The 26,055-nt window shown below is 46.4% G+C and overlaps 6 protein-coding genes across 6 annotated transcripts in view; 2 read left to right on the forward strand and 4 right to left on the reverse strand.

Moving 5' to 3' along the window:
* The first annotated feature begins 14,534 nt into the window (after positions 1-14,534).
* LOC120458747 (serine protease inhibitor 42Dd) lies at positions 14,535-16,224 on the forward strand. Its single transcript, XM_039646508.1, has 4 exons — positions 14,535-14,663; positions 14,732-15,615; positions 15,798-15,942; positions 16,005-16,224. The coding sequence occupies exons 1-4, from the start codon at positions 14,645-14,647 to the stop codon at positions 16,127-16,129; spliced, it is 1,173 nt and encodes a 390-aa protein (XP_039502442.1). The 5' UTR covers positions 14,535-14,644; the 3' UTR covers positions 16,130-16,224.
* LOC120458748 lies at positions 16,098-16,682 on the reverse strand. Its single transcript, XM_039646509.1, has 3 exons — positions 16,659-16,682; positions 16,354-16,600; positions 16,098-16,289 (listed from the first exon to the last, which is right to left on the reverse strand). The coding sequence occupies exons 1-3, from the start codon at positions 16,665-16,667 to the stop codon at positions 16,219-16,221; spliced, it is 327 nt and encodes a 108-aa protein (XP_039502443.1). The 5' UTR covers positions 16,668-16,682; the 3' UTR covers positions 16,098-16,218.
* Positions 16,683-17,608: 926 nt separating this feature from the next.
* LOC120443744 (protein prickle) overlaps positions 17,609-26,055 on the forward strand; it is a 60,750-nt gene continuing 52,303 nt past the window's right edge. Inside the window, exon 1 of the mRNA XM_039623006.1 lies at positions 17,609-18,439. Coding sequence (XP_039478940.1) covers positions 18,309-18,439 — 131 coding nt within the window. The 5' untranslated portion in view covers positions 17,609-18,308. The remainder of the gene's footprint in view (positions 18,440-26,055) is intronic.
* On the reverse strand, positions 18,463-20,352 carry LOC120443751 (serine protease inhibitor 42Dd). The gene is made up of 4 exons (XM_039623014.2): positions 20,196-20,352; positions 18,944-19,830; positions 18,721-18,865; positions 18,463-18,652 (listed from the first exon to the last, which is right to left on the reverse strand). The coding sequence occupies exons 1-4, from the start codon at positions 20,221-20,223 to the stop codon at positions 18,531-18,533; spliced, it is 1,182 nt and encodes a 393-aa protein (XP_039478948.1). The 5' UTR covers positions 20,224-20,352; the 3' UTR covers positions 18,463-18,530.
* Positions 20,396-22,155, reverse strand: LOC120443750 (serine protease inhibitor 42Dd). The gene is made up of 3 exons (XM_039623013.2): positions 20,931-22,155; positions 20,699-20,849; positions 20,396-20,638 (listed from the first exon to the last, which is right to left on the reverse strand). Exons 1-3 carry the CDS (start codon positions 21,888-21,890, stop codon positions 20,526-20,528), a joined length of 1,224 nt encoding a protein of 407 aa, XP_039478947.1. The 5' UTR covers positions 21,891-22,155; the 3' UTR covers positions 20,396-20,525.
* Positions 22,953-24,719, reverse strand: LOC120443749 (alaserpin). The gene is made up of 3 exons (XM_039623012.2): positions 24,562-24,719; positions 23,278-24,495; positions 22,953-23,212 (listed from the first exon to the last, which is right to left on the reverse strand). The coding sequence occupies exons 1-3, from the start codon at positions 24,575-24,577 to the stop codon at positions 23,037-23,039; spliced, it is 1,410 nt and encodes a 469-aa protein (XP_039478946.1). The 5' UTR covers positions 24,578-24,719; the 3' UTR covers positions 22,953-23,036.

Raw genomic sequence — 26,055 nt, forward strand, 5'->3', positions numbered from 1 at the left:
ATTTAGTATACCATTTTACTCTACGATCGAAAAAAAAAACCCAAATAGCAGATAACTTATTTCCTTTCAAGAACTGGCCTCCTGTGGCAAGGGTAAGTATTTCGATATTCATGTATTGCATTTCATTGCCCATTTGGACTTGTTGTCAAATGGAACTCTCAAATATTGATACGGGTGCGTGATTTAGACCTGGCTGATGAAATAAGGCTAAAGCTTTCATCGAGTTCTTCCCATAGAAGGAAAAGCTATGTGTTAGATTTTAGCTGGATTAGTTCGCGCAAACATTTCGCTTTCTCCATCGTCCAGTGCTTATGTCACTCCACTAGAACTCCAGTTTATCATGTCACAACCACTGGATGTGATGTAAACCTGGCCCAAGACGGGTTTGACTCATAGTTTTGTTGATGTTGCGGCCCGCAGTTTGAATATTTAACATATTGACGGAAGGTTGAGGCCACCAACAAAAGCATTATAACGAGCAAACGGTTAAAACACCAGTTTAGCCGCAAGCGCAATGGAAGAAATATAATTAAATATTTAGACGGTTTTGTTACCGAGCCAAGTTGTGTTTTCTTTTCTGCTTGTCTTTTGTCGGGCTTAGAAACTTTGTAACCAAACAAAATATTTATGAAAGGGCGATCGAAGAAGAAAGAAGAAAGTACATGCAAACTATATGTCAACAAACTTCGCGGCTATATAAGTAAAGAAGTTAAGATAATATCATAAGTGTAACACGGAAAACTCTATAATATTTTCAAAATTCATATTTCTTATAAATTTTGCTAAGCAACATCTTGTACCGATAATATGGAATATGTAATATGTGAACATATTATAAACTGCTTTATGACTAGAAAATCTGAAAAAACAAACAAAATGCAATAATATATATTCTATAATTATACCCGTTACTCGTAGAGTAAAAGGGTATACTAGATTCGTTGAAAAGTATGTAACAGGCAGAAGGAAGCGTTTCCGACCATATAAATATATATTCTTGATCAGATCAATAGCCGAGTCGATCTGGCATTCCGTCTGTCCGTCCGTCTGTCTGTCCGTCTGTCCGTCTGTCTGTCTGTCCGTCCGTATGAACGCTGTGATCTCAGGAACTACAAAAGCTAGAAAGTTGAGATTAAGCATACAGACTCCAGAGACATAGAAGCAGCGCAAGTTTGTCGATTCATGTTGCCACGCCCACTCTAACGCCCACAAACCGCCCAAAACTGCCACGCCCACACTTTTGAAAAATGTTTTGATATTTTTTCATTTTTGTATTAGTCTTCTAAATTTCTATCGATTTGCCAAAAAACTTTCTGCCACGCCCACTATAACGCCCACAAACCGCCCAAAGCTGCTACGCCCACACTTTTGAAAAATGTTTTGATATTTTTTCATTTTTGTATTAGTCTTGTAAATTTCTACCGATTTGCCAAAAAACTTTCTGCCACGCCCACTATAACGCCTACAAACCGCCAAAAACTGTGTTTAAGACTCTCCTTCGCACTTCCACTAGCTGAGTAACGGGTATCAGATAGTCGGGGAACTCGACTATAGCGTTCTCTCTTGTTTTTTTGTTCGTTTTGGGAATTACTTTATATGCATGACGTTCAGAAAATGTATTGAATTTGCGAATTCCTAATCCTTTCCTAGGATCCTATCCAGGATCCTATCCACTAGCTTTTCCCCGAGTTCGCACGGGTTTATTCACCCCTTTGCAGCAGGCATGCACTCAAAATCCCGTATATACATATGTATACATATCCTGAAAGTCCCTGCTGTGTCGTCGCACATGAAGGTCCTTTAACATTTTATGCGCGACTAAAGTGTTAGGATGTATAAATATGTGTGTCCAAACATATTCAGCCTGCGAGGATGTAAGTGATTGTGGACGGAAGAGCTGCATTTTATCAAAGCTTGCCCAGCAGTTCCCGACGTCCTGCCACGCCCACCGCCCCCCGCCGCCCTTCGATTTCATTTCATTTCACTCCATTCTATTTCGCTTCTTTTTATGCGCAAATCATGCTGCATCATTAAATGTGGGTGCTGTCGCTGCTTTTGTAGCTATTGCTGCTTTTTTAGCTATTGCTGCTGTGCTATTTCGCCTTTTGCATTTCCTTTCGCTTTCCTTTCAGCAGCTTTCCTCGGAAAACCCGTCTGAAAGCGACGGAGGGAAATTTACGGCTTTGGGCGTTGATTTTGTTTCGAATTCTGTTGCCAGTTCCTTGCCACAGTTTTATTTTGTTTCGTTTTTATGGGGTTTTAAGTAGTCGTAAAGCGTAACACTTGATGAGATATTAAACGTTGAAAGGATACCCAAAAACCGGGGGTACGGCTCCCGATTTGGGATCACACATTGTTGCACTTCCTTTGATTTGATGGCTTTTTAAATATTGGTTACTGAATTTTTCATTATTTCGTGGAACAAAACGCTTTCAATGACGGTTTAATACGTTTGTGGTATCGTAAAAACTGGGGTTGCAAACGAGGGTATACTGAGAAAAAACTTTGAAATAACATTAAAGGAAAATTAAATGCCACTATCCATGAGATCTTCTTAGTCTTAATCTGCTGAATTTTATCTAGTTTCGAAACTTACTTTTTATTGTTTAGTTTTATTTTGCTTAAGTGCAATGTTGAAGAATAAAATGTAGCATAAATAGGTACAACTAGGTATGATATATAACTTGAAGATTGGTGTATTTTTCTCAGTGCTGAGGTGGCCGGGGAAATAGGTGAAATACAGGCACAACTCACCTGACAGCATCGTATCTGTCTCATCAAGGAGCATAAAGAGACCACAAGACCGAAGAACCTTGTCTGCAAACTTGTCAATGACTCCCAGCAACTAAATATTTTATTAGGCAGTTGCGAGCACACAAAAAAGCGACGGAGGATTGAAGAAGGACGAAGGACTCTGTGTGTGTGGTCGTGATTGCGTGAAATTTAGTAGCTCTTGGGGCGATGTAGGGACAGACAAGTTGATGCTGATGAGCCTCATGATGTGCCCGATGATGATGACGATGTGGACGAGGCTGGAAGTGGATGTGGATGCGGATGCGGATGCCTGATGAAGCTGCCTGCGCCAGCCTGTCAGGGGAATTTGGGATGTGTCGGCAAAGTTCCTTGACTCCACTGCCGGTTTTCCTCCTCCGAACTGTTTGCCTCACAATTGGCCGTACGTGTGCAACATTTTTAAGTAGGTTTCGTAGCCTCGTAGTCTCTGTTTGTCTGAAGTCCAAGTAAAATGCCAAGGCTGAAACATATGTTTTCAATTTGGCTTGCAAATGGCAGAACTTGATTGAATTTACCTCGCCCAAAACAAAGATCGATGCCGCTTTAATAAGCGAATACTTTACTACAAATAAATATTAGACGTAGTGCGGTTCTTTATGGGTTTCAAAAAATAGCTTCTGTAGGGACTTTATCTCTCGTTACTTCTTTTCTCAGTCGCTAAGTATTCCAGGGATTACTTTTCAACTGATTTTGGCCTGCTAAATATTTGATGCGTTGATAGTTCTCTGGTAGAACAATATACTAAAAATCTGAGATTTTCCTTGGCAAAACTGCTTTCTTAACACTACAGAAAATTTTGGTCTTGCAGATAACTATGCAAAACTTCATCTGTCAACTGAATTCCCAGGGAGCCAGAGCGCTGTGAGCATTCGCAAATTACATTTGCGGCGTCTGGTAGTCTGCATCAATCATACGCACCGTGTTCAGCAGGGGAAATGACTCCTGGCAGATCCAGTTGGGAGTCGGGACGATGACAGAGCCGGTCTCCATGTCACTGCATTCAACTTCCTTGCGATTCGCCTTTGTTGTTAATGAAAGCGTCGCTTAATTGTGCGCCATATGATTTACAAGTGAGAATGCCAGCTGCCTTTTCCGGCAAATTAAAATAAATTGTCCGAAATTAAAGGAAAACTTTTACTTTCCCCCAGCTCGGTCCGCGACTACTGCTGCTTGTTTGCCTGCTTAGGAATTCAAATGGCGTGGCTCCGGTGATCCTACATGGCCATGACTTGTCTGACAAGCTCCGAGTCCTTGCTATGCAGGATACACATGTAGAATACGTATAAATTGTGCGACTTCGTCCTTTGGCTGACATTCAGTTGCGGATTCGAAGAGCGTGGTAGGTGGCTACAATTTTTGCATATTACGCACTTGGTCACGTACACGCTCCATCTTTATTTTGCATAAGTTCGCAACTCCGAAGCGGATGATGGATGCCGAGAGCGTAAGGAATGTGGCTCTAGCTCTCTAGCCCGGATGCGCCTGGAAATTAGCTCAATTAGGACCGGTCCGACAGTATGCCCCCGATAAGCGCGACGATAAGGACGAACAAAGGCAGCGGGCAATTGTGCCGAGACAAGGTAATTGGACAGAGCACACAGTTTGAGTTTGAGTTTGAGTTACGGCCCGGCACTTATGAGCATTTTTACTGCTCTGCTCTGCCCCGATTTATTTATTTGGCGTTTCATTTTTGCGACTCCGACTCCTCCTCGACCTTTGCCAGCCAACCGAAACAGGTTCAATGGCTCGACTCCAGTGGAAGTCACCCTGCCCTCTGGGTTTTCCACTGAAAAGCCGGCAACACAATTTTTTATTTCGCATGTTGCGACGCTAAGTGCTTCCTGCGCTTTTTTATCCTGGGGACTGAGCAAGGTGCCACATCAACTTTGGCTGGCACGCCATAATATTAATTGTGCCTGCCAGAAAATATATTTTTTTTCAGATTGTGGGGGATGGGATGTGTCCTCCCGGCACATTGAGGAGGACATGCCGGGGGCCACTTAAATGCCATTAAATTTTTATTTTATGCTCATGAATGAAGTGCGTGCGCTCTTAAATTTTTAATAATTATTCATAGCCGGCCTTTTCCCTGATAATCGCACTTTGTTCTTTGCGTCCGGGCCAGGAGCTATTTGGTCAGTCGTCCTTTGTCCTTAAAGCTGTTGGGTATTTGCATATCTGGTCCTCACTTTCACTTGCTGGGAAATTATGATTACTCTCCGGCCAGATGATGCAGCTTTTGGTGGCAGTCCCAGTTGCAGAGTTGCTATACCTCTGGACTAGTTTCCCCTCAGCCTGTGTCAACTTGCCTGTGTCCCTGCCCCGCTTGGATTCCTGAGTCGCGTCTGCGACAAATGACAAATTGTCGCATCAGTCAGCGTAAATGTAACAGAACAGAACGGAGCCGTATGCATCGTATAACAATGGATCTGAAGTGGCACGTTGCTCGAGCAGAAGTTTTCACTGCTCCAGCGAAACAATCATTATTGTTGTCTATTTCTGAGGGCTTCATCTCCTCTTTCACCGAGAGAAATTAGCTAGGAAGCTCCCCTGCATTCCAAAGACTTGTAAGCCCGAAAACTATAAGTAGTCGTAGCGTAACTATAAGTTTCCAAATTCCAATATCCAGTTCTTATATTCAAAATCTAGCTTTGAGAACACCAGATTTATAAGCCCAGGTTCAAAAGTGGACTTAAAAAAAAGCATTTTAATGATCTTTCTAAAGAAACTAACAATTTTGTGCAGTGCACCCCACCCTGCTAGTCGCGTCTCATTCAGACACATGTGTTTTTGACAAGCTGCCGTTCATCGCCTTGTGTGACATCATTTATTATATTTCATTTGCAATGTCTTGGGAAACCCTGTCTGCATTCCATTCCATTCGCCTCCCCCGGAAAATATGAGTAATGCTCTTATGCTGCGCCACAGGAGTATGCAAAATGTGGGGAAACTTTTCATTTCTCCACTCAGCCATTTAATGGGCAAAGTTTCAATTAAATCGAAGCTTTCAGCAGCTCCAGTCTCAGCTGCTCCTCAAACAAATCGAAACAAATAGAATACAATGCCTGAGTTCCGCTGACAGCAATGCCAATAAAGTCCATGGCCAATGGGGAGCAAGAAGCTTATGTGCTTTTCAGCGATTCCCCAACTAAATCACAGCTAAATCTCTCGTCTCCCTCGGTAGATGAGTTTTATTTGTTTGTCGTTGGGAGTTTTTCTGCTATTTTTGTTTTCTTACTTTCGAATGTAAACTGATAAAAACAATTGAAAGCAAACAGGACCAAATGGGGGGATATGTAATCTTTAAATTAAGGGTCGCCGTGCTTATTTCTTTTGCATTTCCACGAGGGTAGCTTCGCTTCCCTGCCCTTCCAACTTTCCATTATCGAAGTCGTCTTCAATTTCGCATATAAGTAAAGTCATTTGGGTTTGATTTGAATTTAAATGGCCTTCGGCTTTGTTCTCATATTAAAGCGTTTACCACAAACTGCAAAAGTTTCGCTTCGTGTGTTTGTGTAAGGACGAAACACCAATACACGCACACTTAACTTCGGCGGCACCCCAAAAGTATGCCAACTTTAATTGATTTCGCCTATGAGAATGCTATGAGTAAAACTCAGCTGCATGTGAAGAGCTCATTATGATTTAATTAACTGTGCACTATACATTTACGCGGTAATTCATATTTAGCCCACATTAGCGTGCCCGACTGCCGAATTCCACGCGTGTTTGTTTTATAAAATAACTGTTGGCGCTGTATAATTTTCCCATTTCAATTTTATCTTAATGTTTAATTTAGTTTTCCATTATTAAACGCAGCTCGTGGCGTGCCGAAATGAAAGTAGATTCTGGGAAACGGTTGGCCTTGAGGTAAAAGCATATAAATCTTACTTGGCACAACCTTTAACAACATTCTTCAATCTTCTGAATTCATTACTTCAATATTTTAAAATTGGTAATTCTTACGAATATTTCTCCACTCTGTGATTTAAGATACAATATATGTACGGATTCTTCACTTAATAAATATTAATATAAAAAAATATTTTAATTAAGTGAAAGTATATAAACGTTCACTTATATCACAACATATCTAATTTTGTATAACATTTTTCATATATTCCGGATATTTCCATAATTTGCCCATTTATTTTGGCATGCTCTAATTAAGCGAGTTAAAGGTTTTCCAGTCACCTCCGTCCAATTATGAATCATTCTAGTTTTTTGCGGCCAATCCATTTTCTCTCCATCCTAGTCACATACTCAGGGGGCGGGGGAGGGGGTGCAGCGAGAGCTCTAAGGAGCAGCACTTAGCTGCGTATTTTACAGTTCATTGCATTGTTATATAATTTAACAGGCAAACACCTTGCCTGAGTGCACACACTCAAAGGCATTCGCACACACTCGCATTCCATTTCCTCCCTGTTAAGAGGGTCCCCTCTTAGAGGGAAGGGGGGATGGCCAAAGCCGGGCAACAATGTAGCCAAGTTTATTTGTGCTAAAAAGAGTTTCTCCGACTTAAACCCCCCGTCCTTCAAAAATACACCCACCCACACACTCACACACATGGGGTGCTTATGAAATGGCTTTGGCTGGGGATGGGATTGGGATTGGGATTGGGCTGAGCCAGGGGAGTGTGTAAAAAATTGCTACAAAAGATGCCATTAAAAAATCTTTGTGTTGCCACAAATAAATCCGGCACAAATACATTTGCACTCAAACACATACAAAGCACTTTTACACTCTGAAAAAACAAAGTTGTATAAAACTGTACTCTTGAATATATGGAACTTTTAAAACTATTTTACTTTATTTTATTCACTTTATTTGAATGAGCATTTATTTATTGGTTGATTTGTATTTGCTCAGTTTTGTTAAATTTATAATTAAAGGAAATTCCATTGTTCGTTTTCTCTGTGCTCGCCGACAACAACGAGCTTCACATCCATCTAGAAACTAAGTCGCAGTTGGGGCATCATCAAAAGTTGCTAAGCCGGGGATCCGTGGTGGGTGGTGGTGGGTGGTGCGGCAAGGAGGTCGAGCGTTTCTCATTTCAGTTGGCTTAACGCATTTTACACTCTTGCAATTGTTTAGCCGCGTTCTAGCCACCGACAACCCACTCACTGTCCTCATCCCACCCGCCATTCCTCACCCACTCTGAAGTCCCCACACTAAAGTCCCCACTCCGAAGTCACCACTCTTAAGTCTCCACTCCCAGTCCACATGTCACTGCATACTTTAGGGCGGTCCCATTTAAATGTCACTTTAGTCACTTTGTGGGCTCAGTGTGCACGGCGAACTTCAGGCCCAGCTCCAATCCCAATCCCAATCCCAATCGCAATCCTAATCCGAATCGGAATCTCGCACATTAACACATTTTCGTGTGGCGCCACTGTCTGTGTGGGTCACATAATACGCACTCTCTAAAACTATTTTCGCAGGGCGTGTCGGGCAGTAAATTTAGCTACTGACAACCCCATCCGCCTCTTAGTAGAACCCCGAAATAGTCCTAAGCCCTGCTCTCAGATCGTACAAAACTGCGGAAAAATCCGCTTTAAAAACGCCAAAAAGTGTGTGTGGGGAAATCGCGAGCATTTACATAAAAGGAGTATGTGTGTGTGTGAAAAACAAAGCCCTAAACATCTGTTGCCATCCTCACGCCTTTAGGCCGGGTCCAAACGCCAATGAGTTGGCTGAAAGTACTTGCTGTGCAAAAGTGCACAAAAACTGACAGACAGTTCAATTTTGCGCACGCTATTGTTGCAACTGCTGCTGTTGCAACATCTTTTGCTGTTGCTGCTGGATGTGGCGATGCTTTTTTGCCGTCAGTTATGCTGGTTTTAAACGCAGGATCTTTTTGGATGCAGGTTTTTATGTAGCAGAAATAATTTGTATATACTCTGACAGACTTTGAAAGTTTGTGGAATGACATTCATATTTTTACATACAACCTTTTAGTTGAAAAATCCTTTATTAATTTGTACTTAATAGCAGAACTACACTTTAAATGCTGGGAACAAACATACTTTTCAGTGTACTGCAGCTTTTATCGCATGCGATATTTTCTATCCCCTTCTTGCTTTTAATTGGCTGTCATCGTGAGAACAAAAGCGTTGCATATCTTTAGGCTGTCGCTCGAAATCGCGACAAGCGAGCCAGCGGATTTGTGAAACCTTCGTTGCACCTTCCCCAGAAATGGATGTGTCATTTTGACAACCAAATTAGCATACTCGAAAACGCTTGAAAAACAAAAGGAGCGGGAGGAGAACTCGCTGAGCTTCTGGAGCTGGACAGGCACATTTTCCTGCAGGGCGATCGCAGCAGTTCGCCGGTTGCCAATGGGAACATAGTATCATCATCATTATCGGCATCGTGGTGATTCCCGCTGGGAGTGTGCTTTGGCCAAACATTTTCATTCCGAATGCATCTCCGCCCGGGAATTTGCATTGCAAAGTTGCAACATTTGTTGCAGCCGCTGCCCCAAACGGCGATCGTTACATAAACTACGCCATCGAAATAGGAGGCGAATAGAAGGAAAGCTGGTCCGGGGTGGATCTGGAGCCCGCGGTCCTAGACCGCATCCGAGCCCAAATCTCGGGCCCAATCCGCAATGGCATCTTGATCATGTCATTTGTTCTGCGCGGTGGCAGTTGCCGCAATTTCCTGTTGGCCATAAATTGAAATAATTGATGAGCACATGCGCTGATTTCAATCAGCTAATTGACGTTTTATGATGGACACATTTCTGTGCGATAGACAAATAAATGTCGAAGGTTGCCAAAATAGCGCTGAGCGGCTGCACTTGAAGGAAATAGGTAGTAGGTATTAAATTGCTTTTAAAGTCAAGTATTGGAACTTTTGTATCAAAGAAACATTATCGTTGAACTGAACTCAGGTTTTAACTTTTTCAAGTATAGCTTGACTTGAGTTAAGCTTCTATTAAGTTTAGGAATAATGTTGATTGATTTCTAAATTCCTATCGCAGTGTACTGGGTGAAGGCCATGCACCACCACGCCAAATTGATATGTTGTTCATCATATCGAAGCGTTCTTCGTCATATTCTGTATCATCTTCAATTGGATTTCATTCGGATCGAGTTGGATCGGTGGATCGGTGGATCGGTGCCCTTCTATAAAGCTGGATGCCAGCTGGATGGATCGGATGTTGGTTGTGCCCACTTTGGGCATATCAATTGACTGCTTAGGCGGCTGTCAGATGCCTTAACGGACAGTGTACAACGTGGTGTGGCATGTTGCCGCTGATAGATGTTCGTGATTTCGTAGAAAACGAAAGGCGGCGGTGTGGACCGCTCGCCCCGGGTTCGTTTATTTTAGAGCTAATTAATGGGAAGTACAAGGAGTCGTTCTGGTCGTTGCAGCTTAATTTGTCGCGGCTGAGACTTCTCGAATGGCAAATCCAGTTCCAGTTCCAGTTCCATGTTGCATGCACATGCTCCTAGTGGGCAGCTCGAGATTGACGTGTCATCCATGTTGCAGCAGTTGGAGTTGTTGCTGTTCTGGTGGTTGTTGCATTGCGTTTGTCTGTCGCCTGGCCGGACTTTGAAGTTGGTCTCGAAAAGTCCACTGAAACCAGGGTGGCAGTGCATTCCTTCAAACTTCTAAAGAATGATGTGCCTAGACTTTGAGAGCACTGACTAATATTTAGGATGCTGCTTAAATACTTTCCTTCAGAACTTACTTACTTGCAACTTACATAAAGCTATTCCTGCAAATCTAAATATTGCATCTTAAATACCATTTGCACACAGTTCTCAAGGCGAAAAGAATATATGAATTGTATTTATTCTTCTGAATGCATTTATAGTACTTAACCTATATTTCATTATATTCATATTTTGGAAATGGAATTTAGGAAAGATTGCATTTCAGTGTTCGTTCAGAGTGTGGCAAGTTGAGAAGTCCATTTGCATATGCGCCTCGCTTGATTTGCTGCGCCGTTGAAGCTGCTGCCGCAATTGAATGAAAGTTTTCCGATGGCGGCAGACTAAATCGCGACGACCAACGCCTCTCAGTTTTCACTAAAGTGCCTCGCTGGAGCTGTCGATTAGATTGGGCAGCGGCATTTAGCTAATTACCGCACTTGTGGACAACTTGTCCCCAGGCCAGGGGATGCGGGTGATGGGGGTGAGTGGAGTGGAGTCGAAACCGCTTCGGAGATGACAGGTGCTCAGCTTGGACCTTCATTCGCGGATGACTTTCGTTTGCTTGATATTTATTAGAATTGGTGACCATTAAGTATATTTATCTTTACGAGTATTGTTATGACCGCACTTGCAAGTGTTTTCACCAGGGTGTTTCCATGCAGACTGGTCTAGCCGTGAAAAGCTGTTATGAAATTTTATTAATATTGATTGATGCTTGTGGCTAATTCAATAAAGTAGAATATTTTACAATGCCACTACAAAATAAAGATGGGCTAGCATGTGAAAAGGAGATATTTTCCCAATTACAATAGTCTTGTTTAATTTAATCCGCCTAAAATAAATAATAGTAAAATATATAAGAATAGCTAAATGTATTAATGCCAAATCCATTCTATATTTATGTGAAGAGAAGACTTATGTAGCTCTTACTGAAGTTTATAAAAGGCGAAGTTTCGCTTACTTGAAATGAATATTCAGGAGAAACCCAATTTTGTACATATATTTCCCGATCTTTAGTTGGATGATGGAGGCAAGATTATAATTGAACACTAGTAGGTTGCTTGATTGTTTGTCTTTCCTATCCCATTCCCATTCCCATTCCCATTTGGAAAATCAAACACGATGACAGCAAGTAAGATGAAACCAGGCTAGAAAAGAGCTTCCACTCATTTGACTCCCGCACCATCTCGATCGAAGTATTATAACAAACCCCGTTCCGAATTGTTTACCTCATGGGAGGACACGCACAGGCCAAACGAATCCCCCGGGGATACATCTTCGATACTATGCAAATGCCGAGGGTTCTGTTTTAGTTATGTGCAAATTTATTGTTTATAAAAAGCACAGCAGTGGGAACAAAGGCAGAAGCAGGAGAAGAGCGATTGCTGCCATTGTTTTTGCTTCTTGTGTATTTATTTATTTATTTTTTGGTGCTGCTTGGGGAGGTTTTGCGATCTGCTCTATCGCCAACTGGTTTTTGGTTACTCGCACGCACACAGACAGCAGGAAAGCCCAAGCCCAAGCCCAACTCCAACTCCCAGCCCAAGTCCAAGCCAAAGCCCAAGCTCAAGCGAGCCAAGATGCAACAGCGATCACATAATTCGTGTTGCTGCCTCATCATTCTTATGGTTTTCCAAGCCGCGTCGAGGATCGAGCTCCAAGAAGCGGGGCAGCCCGCCCCCTCCCCCGCGGGAGCAAGACGTTCTGCCAAGTTTATTTTTATCAGCGGCGGCAGCAGCAGCATTTTGCTGCTGTTGCATGATGGGTACACGGAGAGAAATTGCAAGTCCTCCATTTACATTTCAAGTGTTGTGCTTTGGCAGCGAGTCTTTCATTCCAAGCTGCTTTAATTGCTTGTTTTTACTCTTCTAGGGTATACTAGATTCGTTGAAAATATTGTAACAGGTAGAAGAAAGCGTTTTCGATCATATAATAATATGTATGTATATTGTTGATAAGGATAATAGCTGAGTCGATCTGACTCGTCCGTCAGTCCGTCCGTCTGTCTGTCCGTCGAGTCTGTCCGTCGAGTCTGTCCGTCCGTATGAACGTCGAGATCTCAGGAACAATAAAAGCTAGAAAGTTGAGATTCCGCAGTTATAATATATAATAATATAAGATGTAATATATGTACATAATATATTTTGTAATGTATTTCGTACCTAGTTTCTTATTATGGTTTGTATAGATATACCAGACTAAGGATGCATTTCTAAGGGAGGTAATATTCAGTAGTGTAAAACAGAAGTGCCCTTAAATGGGGCTCGCCAACTATCACTGATGAAGTTAGAAGTGCAGGTGAGTTGTGTGCTTCTTTCCCTGCCCATTTTCGCTCAGTGTGCCTCCCGCTCGAGCCCTTTTCCGATCCAAAACCCCGGCAGTCGTGTGTATCTGCAGAGGCAAGAGCCTTGCGGCCCGGCATCTCACGATCTTTAACATGTTTTGTCTCGATCAGTGAAATCATTCAATCAGAACGGTCAGCACCAGCTCCGCTCCGTCCTCAGTCCACTGTCCTCTGTTGCCAGGAGACAGGAGACAGGACACACTCACACGCAGCTCACTAGTGGTGCTGCACTGGTGGTTGTGAATTATATAAGGCTAAGCCGTATCTGGTTTTGTGCATTTAAGGCAGCCCGCCCGTTCCCCCTTCCCCGTTCCCCCTTCCCCGTCCCCCAGCCACCGATTGAAAGTGTTATGAGCGAAGCGTTTTTGTGCTTTGTAATGCTGCCATCGGCTGGCTGCTCGATTCCCGGCCTTATATCTATATCGTATTTATGCAAGATCAGCGGGCCAAAGGAAGCGCTGCCCATCAGTCAAAACAGCAGCAAGACCACAATAACCCACGGAAGCTGCCAATTTATGACACCCGAAGAGGAGGACTTTCTGGCTTGTTTTCGGGCTGGGTCCATAAAGCATGTTTTTAAAATTCCATTAAAATTTATTAGCATTTCACACAAAACGTGCATAAATAACCGCGGCGAATTTCGGGACTTTGCCAAATCAGCAGGAGAACCGGCAAAGGTCCCCGTTACAGGTCTTTGATGGCCCAAACAAAATATTGGCTATCGTTTTGGGGTCTTTGAGCCCTCTTTTGAGCCCGCTGGGAATTCGATTGGATGTTGGCCTTCCTTCTGAGGTATCTGAATTTCGTAAGTTTGTGTGTGCGTGATGCCGTTAATTGGAATATGGGATGGGGGATGGGGGGTGGTAACTGCAAGCCCGATAAACAATTTATGCGCAATGCTGTTTGTTTTCCCCGCTGCCTTTTGTTTATGGACGCATTATCTAAACAAATACGAAAATAACTCATTAAATGCAAAGGCCATAAAACCTGAACATTTTGGTTCGTGTTCGTAAACGAGAAATTAGAGTTAATGCAATCCTGATCTCAGGGCGGCCCCCCGCCCCCCTCTTGGCATAGAGCATTGGGTCCAAGCATGCATGTAAATAATTTGACAGCAGCGTAAACCCCAAGCAGCAGCGGCCACTCGAGGCGAGAGCAACAACAAGTGCAGAAGGTGAGAGAGAGCAACAGAGCCCCAAGTGCACCGGAGAGTTGGAGAGTGGGAGAGTGGGAGAGAGCGGACGTGCGCTGGAGAAAGATATAAATCAGTGTTCCCATAGGGGGAGATCTGCTGTAGCTGTTCCCAGTATTACCAGGTGCTCGGGTTAAGAACCTAATCCACCTAAAGGTTCCTTTCTTTCCTCCTTTACTCACTGTCCACTTACAGTGGGCACTTGCACTATGATCAGCGGCTTGAGCTGTGCTAAAATTAATAATTAATAGGGAATCAATTTCACTATGAATCAATTGTTGTGCACACTTTTAAACACTAATATTTAAAAAAATATTTACCTATTCTAAAATTCTTGTATTAATAGAATAAACTTATATAAGGTAAACGCTACAACGTAAAATGCATTAGAGTTCGAGCAAACACCTTCCATGAGTTTCCATGAGTTTCCATGAGTTTGGCAAGGGTATTCAAAGACTCGATCTGGGGAGGAACCCTTTCGCTTTGAATGCTTTTCTCTGGCGCTGCTTGTAATGCAAAGCGCATCAGTCGCTGTTGCAGTCGACGTCGTTCTTGGCGTGGCTTTGTCTCGATTCCTGGCCAACTCGCGGCTATAAATGACAAGTGGCTGGGCCATTTCACTTTTAGTCTGGAGGTGTCGACGAAGGCGCAATGAACCATTGGCTGAGCAGTGAGCACCCGAACTGAAGATACCTAAAGCCCAACAGAAAACTAATCCCATTCAATTCTCATATATAGTAATATTTCTTGGGGTGTGGATCTCGGCACCTGGAGGCCTTGGCAACACGATCAAGGAGCGGAATCTCTTTGCCACCGAACTCTTCCAAACCCTGGCCACAGATCGCCAGGATGAAAACGTGATCATCTCGCCGGTGTCCATTCAGCTGGCCCTCGGGTTGGCCTACTACGGAGCTGAGGGCAGGACCGCGGCGGAGCTGCAGAAGACCCTCCACGCCTCCGCCAAGGAGAGCAAGGATGGGCTGGCCGAGAGCTACCACAACCTGCTGCACTCGTATATCAAATCCAAGACCGTGCTGGAAATCGCCAACAAGGTGTACACCCGGCAAAATCTCACAGTATCGAGCCACTTCCGTGAGGTGGCACAGAAGTACTTCGACTCCGAGGTGGAGCCCCTGGACTTTAGTCGCGAAACAGAGGCCGTGGAGCGGATCAACCGGTGGGTTAAGCAGCAGACGCAGAACAAGATCGAACGGGTGGTGGACAGCCTGGAGCCGGATACCAATGTGGCCCTGGTCAACGCCATCTACTTCAAGGCTCGCTGGGCACGACCCTTCAACGACGAGGACACCCGGAATCGAGAGTTCTGGCTGAGTGATAGTCAGTCCATCCAGGTGCCCACCATGTTCGCCGACAACTGGTACTACTACGCCGACTACCCGGAACTGGACGCCAAGGCCATCGAGCTGTTCTTCGAGAACATCAACCTGACCATGTGGTTCATCCTGCCCAACCAGCGATCCGGACTGCAGGCTCTGGAGCAGAAGCTCAAGGGCGTCGACTTCAACCGGCTCGAGGATCTCTGGCAGTGGCAGAGTGTCTCCGTCTACCTGCCCAAGTTCAAGTTCGAGTTCGACACGGACCTCCGACCCACGCTGCACAAGGTGAGGGGTGAGGGGTCACCATAATGATATTCCAGGGAGAGATAAGATCTCAGCGGTAGGAAGACAGGGTTATAAACTATTCGTGGGTCTGACGGGTAAACCATTAACATGAGTGTAGTTTTCAAGCCGTTTACTTTTGGTTTCTAATGAAGGGGGATTTTTGTCGAAACTTCTGCTTTCAGATGGGAATCAGTGCCATGTTCTCGGATGCAGCCGACTTTAGTAACATATTCCAGGACTCGCCCATCGGCACGCGGATCACACAGGTGCAGCACAAGACCTTCATCGATGTAAACGAGATCGGTTGTGAGGCGGCAGGAGCTAGCTGTAAGTCTTATAGTTTATCGAGGTATTTCAAGTAGACGCCACTTATTTTTTGGGTCTTTCAGATGCTGCCGGAGTGCCCATGTCCCTGCCCCTGGACCCCAAGACCTTCGTGGCCGATCATCCATTTGCGTTCATCATTCGCGACAAGCACGCTGTCTATTTCACCGGACACATTGTCAAGTTTTAATCACATTTAAGCACATTGTCACACATTTCACTTAGATTAACCTCTTCAAATGTAATCATCATTGCACCAATAAATAAATGTGTCAAAATTTAAAAGTCCATGGTCTCGCACTTGAATCCCCGAGTTGGCTGGCACTTGCCCTCGTTTACCACCAGGAACACTAAAAAAAAAAAAGTCGAGTTAAATGGTGTCTTTTGACCATTCGATTTGGTGATAATTCTCACGGTGTTTGTGGTGCTGCTGGCGTCCGCAATTGAAGACCAGCATGGAGCAGTACTCTATGTTCAAGTAGCACCCATTGATGAAAGCGCAGACCAACTTGCCTCTGAATTCGTCCTGGCAGGCGATACAATGGGACAGAAGTTCCACGCTTGGGGCTGTAACTCCTGGCAATTGGGGTAGAGCAACTAGTGCCACGACCAAGAACTCTGCCAAAAGGTTCTTCATTTTACTATCGACCGATTTGAAACGCTAAGGAAGTGGGAATGAGTACACACTTTTGAAATATCTCTCCTATTTGAAGGCGAACCGAATGCATTATACGGTGTAAAAATCCAATTATGGGTGTATTCGGGCATCAGATATGCAAGTCACAGAGAACCTGTTAAGTACAGGGAGATATCTTATAATACGAACTGCAGCTTGGTGGTCTGTCAGCGATCAAGCCAAAAATAAACACTGCAGCAAGGTACACATAAAACCCAAAATCGCCGATGACAATTGCAATATTTAACTCGAAAACGACAAACAGAACGTGCGACCCCAAAATTAGCCAGAAAAAGCTGGAGAAAATAACCGAAAATAATCAACGACCACTGGATGCACTGCAGCACCTTACATTACCTTACAATTAATGGGTAACATGGGGGGCTTGACACTTGAAACATATTCATATTCACTTTTAAACCAAGTCATATTTAAGCAATCTCTTAATGACTAACTAAATGATAACTCTAAAGTATATATAATATAATCCTGATGAAAACAGGATGCTTATAACACCATGTTTAAAAGCAGCCTGCACAAGATCGCATGGTATAGGGATCTAGGATTAGCTAAATGAACTGTCAGTTTTGGGCGGTGAAACTAGTTTCCACTGCTCTCGAGTTGCAGTTGGAAGGGGCAGCACTTGTGGCATGCACCATGCACCATGCACATGCACCTGCTGCACTTTTTCGATGGGTGATGGGGGATGGGCTCTTTAGGATTCCGCTCACAAGGCGCAGAAACAAAGAAACTTGTCGGGGCAGCCGAACATTCTAACAAAGGGAAGAGCAGTCGCGAACTTTTGGGAGGGAGAATGATATCGGCCCCATCTGTGCCCACTATTATCCGAGATAACCGGTATTCGGCAAGAGAGGGAGAGCCCCCAAAGAGCGAGAGAGCGGGAGGAGCGAGAGCGCAGGCTGGAGTTCGGCGTTTTTGGAGTTCGTCTTTGGCCCCGATGATCGACAGTGCCTTTAGTCTGCTGCGCGCCTCGCACGAACAGCGAACTCGCGGATGTGCGCGTGCGCGAACGGAACGTAACGTAACGGAACGGAACGTATGAAAACGGAACGGATCAACGACGGCCCCCGCGTTTTTGCGCTTATCTAGTGCCGGGAATCGGTGAACGGGAGTCCCACAAATCGGGCAGCTGTCGCGTGCAGAGTGGCCAGGAGCCAGGAAAAGGAGTTTGCGAAAAAAAATAATGAAATGCCCACAGTCGGTGGCAGTGCAGTGCGGCTGTTGTGTTTTTCTCGAGCGGCCGGGAAATGTGCATCAATTATTTTAAATGGCCAGCCGCCAGCCGCCAGTTGCCACCCCCTCACCCACACCCTGCGCAGTGTCCACCCCCCTCACCCACCACGAGCACATGCATAAATACAATTAGGCCGCAAGTTCGGGCCTGAGCCATTTGGTGGAGCCAAAGTTAATTCGGTGCGCGAACCAGTTTATCGACAGGCGGCACTCCGCGATTTTTTCACGAACGCGCCAAGAAATTTATATTAAATACGCCTAAGCTCAAATTGTTGTCAGCTGGCTCGGCTTTTGTTGATTTATGTGCGCGATTAAAGGAAACAACGCATAGCAGTCAGTCGTCCGACCGAGAATAAGATTAATAAATATAAGTAATGCCGAAAGGCAACTCCCCCGCCACCGCCCCCTCCCCACGGTGTCACCAGTGAATTACCTCTGCATGCCAATCAAGCGACAAAGAAACAGAAAAGACATCATCAGTCCATATACCGCCAGTCCCAAGAACTCCGGATACACTCTCCGCTCGGCAAACATGGATACGCCAAATCAAATGCCCGTTGAGCTAGAAAGGTGAGTGCCAATGTTCAATCCAGTTTCGTAAAAGATGTTCACTTTGCGTGTATTTATTTGGAATTTATAACAAAATGATCAGCACTTCTGTTTAGACATAGGCATAGTTCGCAATGTGACCAATAAGGGCGATTGAGTCCTTGTACTTGATGGCGAACACGAACGGATGATCCGCCTCGAACTTCTTGGAGCGCGAGAAGAGTCCCTTTAGCACTGTATTTCGCGGGTAAAAAGTTAGTAGCTTAACTGGGATCTTATACTGCATTTGGGTGTCTACTTACATCCAGTTTCCAGGGGCTGCTCCAGGCCAGCTTCCGTGACCTCCACATGGGCCTTGTGCTCCACGGCGTTGATGAAATGGCTAACGAACATGCGGTACATGTTGCCAAAGTCGCCATCCCTCGAGAACATTGTGTGCACACCCAGCTAGTTGACGAACGTGTTGCAATCACTCTTTACTTATATAAAGCTAAACTAAATTCACTTAAATGTATTCCCACTCACCTTCTTGAATGGTGCCTCCAAACCCAAGCCAAAGGTGACGCTAAACTTGGGCAGCAACACCTCCACTTTCTGCTGGCTCATCGCGCCGATCTCGGCCAGCAGATTCTTGCCGGACAGCGACTGCTGCAGGGATCTCAGGCCATCCTTGCGATTGGGCAGGAGCAGCAGCATCGAGAAGTCGGGGTTCTGGTAGGGCAGCTCCACCACCTTGGCGTCCAGGGAGCTGACCTCGGCGTAGTTGAAGTTCTGCTGCGTCCACATGGTGTCCACCTTCACGGACTGCCCGCTTGCAGTGCGAAAGGAGCGCTTCTCGGTCTTGTCCAGCCGGAAGGCCTTTTGCCACGCGGCGGAGTAGGCAACCCCGTTCACGATCACTCCCTCGGTGCGATCGTTGAGCAGCTCGGGGCGGAGGATGTCGGTGATCTTGCCGTTGGTCTTGGTGGCCACCGCCCGGTTGATGCCGTCCGCCGTGCGCTTGTTGTACGGCGGGTGGAAGTCCAGCTTGTCGATGTTCGAGTCGAACTGGCGCTGGGCCACGTCCCGGAAGGAGCCCTTGAACTCCAGGTTCTCGTTGATGTAGATGTTATTGGCCAGCCGGAAATTGTTGTCCCGGGTCAGGGCCTGCTGGTAACTACCACTGCGCTGGCTCACCGCATCCGCATCCCCTGGACCCAAGCGCAGTCCCTGCTGCAATTCCGTTGCCGTCTGACCCTTCGCCCCCACGAAGAGCAGCGCCATGGAGCTCTGTATGGTCGCCGGCGAGATGACCACATTCTCGTTCAGGTGATCGGCGCCCACGGCGTTGTAGAGATCGGCAGCCAGCAAATTGCGATCGGCGTCCGCATCGTAACCCACGGTCTTGGACTGCGACACTGTCGCGAGGAGAACTAAAAGAATCGATGCGAAACATGGCATTAGTCGCAATTCGCTTGGTGGCTCCGCCCCGCTAAAGCACACTTAGAGAAAACAAATGTAACTAGACAGTTCATCACATTCTTCTGCACTTATTTTTCGCATGAAATGATTTACTTTTGATTTGATTTGCACAAAGTCTTTTAAAACCAACAGAATAGTTGTTCTTGCACTAGCTTTAGAAAATCGTGATAAAGTCAAGATTCAATTTTTCTTGATCTCCAAAATAAAAACTGTGGCTAACAAGTATTACTTCATATTAAAGTTGAATATCAATTGAATATAGAAGTAAGTTAAATTTTGTACTGTGCACAAACCAAGTCGCTTAATTGGGGCTTACGTAATAGGCAGCTGATGATGACAGCCATGGTCGTCACATAAATTGTTGATGGGCGTCTCCGGCTCCGCTTGATTCGCACTTGAGCTCGTCGCAATGTGAACTGAAATCTCGGCGATCGCCGAGCGCCTTTGGAGGTTGATCCAAGTCGGATTAGAGCGCGAAACGCAACTCTCGGGTCCCAAAAACAAATACCGATCGAGTCTGTTTACAAATCATTTGTCACCTTTGGCTGGCCACGGGTGATTCTGTTTATTAGTGCGGCTGATAAGGCGATAACCTGGCTTGGGCTAGCATTGAAATAGAGAATTATATATGCCTAGAGAGAGCGACTCAGATGTCGACGATGTGGCCGGACAGCAGCAGGGCTTTGTCATTGCCGATGGCGTAGAAGAATGGGTGATTGATGACCAGGGGCAGGGCTCGTCGGAACAGATCCCCGAAGGCTGGAAGAACAGCTGGTTGGTTACGCAGCTTCTTGGGCTAAGATTGGCGTGATCACTTACAGAACGAGTCTTCGGCGTTGCCGCCTTCCTCCTGCAGCTCCAGGAGGCCACTCTGCACCACTGCTCCCAGGGGTGGAGCCGAACTGGCCAGGATGGAGCTGAATACCTCGCTCAGCTGGACCTCCGATGTGAACAGTTTCCCCAGTCCCAGCTGCAAGAGAAGTCATGTTGAATATTAGCAGGAATACTTTCAGAGTTCCATGATAAATCAGAGATACAGTTGTTAACCCACCTCCTCGAGCACCCGCTTCAGGTCGGACTGGACAAGCACCCTGAGCTTGGGCAGGGTGAGGGCCACCTTGCGCTCCTCCAGCTGGGACCTTAGCTGGTGGAGATCGGACTGCGCAAGCTTCCTCTCCAGCTGCGCCAGCCCATCCGCCCGATTTGGGAACACAATGAGCATTCTCAGGTCCGCAGTGGCGAAGGGCACCTCAATGAGCTGGGCGTCCAGAGCGGGCACTTCAGCGTACCTGTAGCGGTGCTGTCCAAACATGGCATCCACTAGCCGGGCGCGTTTTCCCCCGGAGAAGAAGTTTATGCTCTGCGTCTCGGTGGGATCGAAGGCCCAAGACCAAGGTGCGCGGAAGGTGACTCCCGAGACGTGTAAGAAGGGCGTGTTGTGCTCGGCCAAGGACTCCAGTTGGGGGGCACTGACGAGCTCCCCCAGGCTGAAGTTGCTGCGGCTAAGAAAGGCGTAGTTGATGTCCTGGGCCGCGTTCGACGCACTCTCCCAGGACAAACGGTGGCAGCCGACTCCCAATCGGGCGGCCGACGACTCGAACTCATCGCGGAAGTTGAAGGTGAAGCGCTGCTGGGCGTAGAGGTCACTCAGCAATCTCAAGCGACAGCCAATAGCTGCCGACTGCTTAAGGTCCGACAATAGCGTCTCGAAGTCCTGCACCGCCAGCTTCGGGTGACTGGCGTCGGTCAGCTCCAGAGCCTGGCGGAGTGGGCTATCGAGTCCCAAGGAACTCTTCGAATACAGCAGGCTGAGTGCCGCCTGAATCAGCAAGGGGGAAACCACCACATTGGCATCCGGCTGGGTTAGTCCCAACTTGGTAGTTAGTCGTAGGCCGAAGCGGTGATTCGAGACACTGACTTGCGATCTGGCCGAGAGCTCTCCGTCGACTGGTAACGGTAAAGCTATAGCCAGGCCCAGCAGCAGGGCGGAAAGTAGTCGCCAGTGGATCATGTTTTGGGAAATGCCGAGCTTCGACTAATGCTAATGCTAATGATCCAGTGGCTTACACACAACTAGGCTACGCGCTCATTCATGAAAATTCTAATTATATTGAGACATTGAGGTCATTGATTGGAGAGGTCCGGCCAAAGTCAGAACTCGGCATTGAAGGTCTTTAGAGATACGTTACGACTCGAGAGTCGGAGAGCTCCAAAATTCTCTGAGAGATTCACTGCGAGAGGCAACAATAGATTCTATCCAGTTTCTGGAATCTATCGTTTCGCGCTTGAGCAAATTTCAAGTTCGGATGCTAACTCACTCTCAGTTCGACACTGCAACACAAAAGAAGCAAACAGTGGACTCCTCATATGTTCTTTTATAATACGCATTTTAATGATAACAACAAAATACATGTACTCAAGGGAAATATGTATAGTTTACTTCGCCAAATTGCATTTGCTTATTGTTGCAATTTAGTAAGTTTGAATAGAAGAGATGGCCTTGAACTATATAATGTATTTTACACACAGTTGTTACTCAGCTTGAACAGATAGTGTATCTTACAGAAATACACATCCGTTTTGATATCTGAAGATTGTTCCGTTTTTAGCGAGTTGAAACTATTACACCTACCAATTTTTCACAGAACTACAAATATAAAGAACTAGAAAGTTTGGTTGAGTGTACACAACCTTGAGTGAGAGACATTAATTATGAACAGCTTTCAGCGGGTATTTCAATTACTCATCCCGCAGTCTTAAAATTCTCAGCCTCGCTGCTCCCCCGAAATGCTTTCCCCTGCACTCAGATCCCCCGAAGTCAGATCTAGTGCGCATGAGGAAGTCTCCCCCCTCGTTTTGAAAAATGATTGAGAAATCCGCCTCTGATTTACGGCTCCCAAACGGGTTTGCCAACTTACAGAAGCGGGCAAAAACCATTCGCTGGAAATCCAGAATAGCGAGCAGCCCCGGCAAACAACTGGGAAAATGCACAAAAGCTGCTGCTCCGGATCGCCGTGTAAGTGGAAATAGCATTGGTCGGTCTTATCAGCGCGACGAGGTTATCGAAGTTCAGTTTTCATAAATACAGCGTTACACTTTATTATACTCGCACTTTTTCACAAATGCAGCGGGCAAGGCTCTACTCGGAAATGGAATTCTAATTCCTGTAATTGTCCGAATATGGTTCTGGATTTCTCACGCTCATGGGCGTGGGATGCTCCACCTGACCTATGAACAGAACTGCGGTGGGTGTGCGGATGGCGAATACGAATGGCCGGTTGGCGACGAACTGCGTGGGCTTGGGCGGCAGCGAAAGTGGTACAAACTTGGCATCTGGGAAAGATAATTGGGAGATAATTACTCACTCGATTTAGAGTTTGATGGTTTTCCGAACTTACATGAAGCTGCCGAGGCCTCTGTGCCCGCCTCGCCCACATTGATGTAGGCCTTCTGCAGGATCTTGCTCACGCGCACCGGGTGGTCCAGCAACTTGTTGACCTGCGAGTTGGGCGTGAACATCTGGTGGATGCCCAGGTCCTTCAGGGGCTGGGTCATGTCCTGCTCGAACTCGAACTGGAACTTGGGCAGGCGCACAGCGACCGACTGGCGGCGCAGGCGGTGGGCGACTCGGTTGAGATCGAATTCCGGGCGGGAGAGCTGCTGCATCATTTTGGCCAGTCCGTTGGTCTGATTGGGCAGCAGGATCAGCATGCTGGTAGCGCTGTCCTTGTAGGCCAGCTCCAAGGCGGTGGCGCCCAGCTCGGGCAGCTCGGCCAGGCCGTACACATCGTCGTTGTACATCATGGCCACCTTGGAGGTTCGGCCGTTGGAGTGGTGGAAGTCGTAGGGCAAAGTGTCCATGGTGGCAAATTCGTGCTCCCAGCGACCCTGGAAGTACACTGCGTTCACGAGCAGCGCCTGCGTCTGTGGGTCCATGTCGCCTGGCGTGACCAGTTCACGGATCTTACTCCGCGTCTTGTCCATAACCCAGGCGTTGATCTTGGCCGCCGTATCCTTGCCGTTCTGCATGTCGACGGCCTCCGTGTCAGCGCTGAAATAGAACTTGGCGTACGCATCGTAGCTGTGGTTGATGCCACCCAGCTCCTGGTTGTAGTAGACCTTCGTGGCCAGGGTCAGATCGGTGCCCTCCAAGTGCATCTTGTACTTGATCACGTTCTCGAAGTCATGGGCAACGGCCATGGCATTCTTGCTAAACTCCCCCGCCTTCTGCAGTTCCCGGAACGTTTTTCCGGCCGATGCCCCGTAGATGAGGGCCAGCAGGGCGTGTACGGAGAAGGGCGAAAACACTACGTTCTGCTGGCTCTGCGACTTCATGATCTGCTTGAAGAGCTCGGCGCTGAAGCGGTCCATGTAGCTGTAGGCGGGCGGCGGACGAGTGGGCGGCGCATTGGTTGGCTCAGGTTGGGTGAGGTCCACCGCCACCACATCGCTTATGGGATGCTGATTGTCCTGTGTCCTCGGGTTGGTGTTCTGCGCCCGGAGGCCCAGCTCCGGTCTGGAGCTACGTGGCTGCTGCTGTTGTGGTGGCCGTGACCAGCCATGGTACTCCTGAGCAGCCAGAAGGTGGCCGTAGGTGGTCAGCAGGAGAAGGATCGCTGTGGAAATATCAAAACATTGTAGCTTCTGATGGGCGATTCTTGGGTGGCTTTCACACAACTCACTGGCTTTGCTCGCCATAATTCTTAGCTGTAATTTCTTGCGGAATGAATTTCCCTTCTGAATGGATTTATTCTTCCGGTCCGCCGATCAGCCGATCAGCTCGATTTCAGCTGTGCTACAAAACTGATCGTTGCGAAACCGATCTCCAGCAGCAGAGCAGATCCGAGCTATACGGCGATTGGAAGAGAGAACCGGTCTGGAACCATATCTGCTGTGCTACGGAGAAGCGTTCGATTATCAAATCGCATCGAGTTCTGTGCAACTGACTCTCCTGCGCAGGGAAGCCTCTCTTCTCGAATGGGAAAAGCCCGGTCACGATTACAATTACACAAAGGAAAACACATGGCATATGCAATATGAACGTAGTATTTGGCGAAGCTTCATTTCTTAGCCCGAATCGCGAGGCTTGCCGTTCTAGCTGCCATTCCCATATAGCTAAGGATGTGACTCACCACCACTGGGGGTTTGGTGAAAGAAACCAGTTTAGTTTTCAGTTTATTTATTTATTTATAAATGCACTATCTTGGCCGCTGCATCTACTCATAACCCCTGAATTTCCTGCTGACATTAAGTAACTTTTCCATTTTACATAACCAGCCCATAAAGACGGCGAGAACTATTTAACTATTCCCCGGTGGCCGGAGAGAGCCTCCGATCTTCCTATCTCCCGGATAAGACCCCACAGCCTCAGATTCCCTGCATGCCTAATTATGTAAAGCCGCACACGAAATGCATTTCATATCAGCACTTTTCCCCATCCCCATTCCCCATTCCTCCAATCTGGTTTACGGTGACCCAATTGCAGGCGGCCGAATGTGTAAACATAATTTACTCCAATTAGAGTGCTGTGCCACGCCCCTCCTCCTCCTCCTCCTCCTCCTCCTCCACCGCCGCCCACTGGAAACTGGGGCACGACGGAGTGCATCGCTGATATGACTGCGAGTACGAGTACGAGTACGAGTACGAGTACCGGGCAAGAATGCAATCGATAAGTGGAGGAGCAGTTGGGTTTGGGGAGCAGTTTGGTTAATTGCGCTGCACCACCAGGTGGGCTCAGCTCGGCTCATTCCGCTTCCATTCCATTCAGCTCTCCCGCCCGTGTTTGTTCCGGCTGATATGATATGACGTCTAGTGTTTTGCCCGATTAAACAAAGCCTGGCCTCCGACTTATCGCGGGGGTTTCGGAGGCGTCTGCACCCTCCACTCCAAATTGATCTAGCCGTGTGAACGACAGTAGTTTCCGAGCACCGGAGCACTCATTGTACCCCAGCTGCATTTAGGGGAATTTCCTAGAACCACTTAAAGTTGTCATCAGGAAAGCTTTATCAACTTAAGCAATACATAAACTTTAAACAGGAATCAGTAACGATTACATTAAGTAATAAATGTATGTGCTATTCACAAGTTTAGAACTAAACTTTTTACTAATTATATAAAAATATATTGGATGTGTTTATGCATTGGATTTGATAGTATGATTTGATAGTATTCTATAG

The sequence above is a fragment of the Drosophila santomea genome, chromosome 2L (assembly GCF_016746245.2).
Source record: "Drosophila santomea strain STO CAGO 1482 chromosome 2L, Prin_Dsan_1.1, whole genome shotgun sequence".
NCBI lineage: Eukaryota > Metazoa > Arthropoda > Insecta > Diptera > Drosophilidae > Drosophila > Drosophila santomea.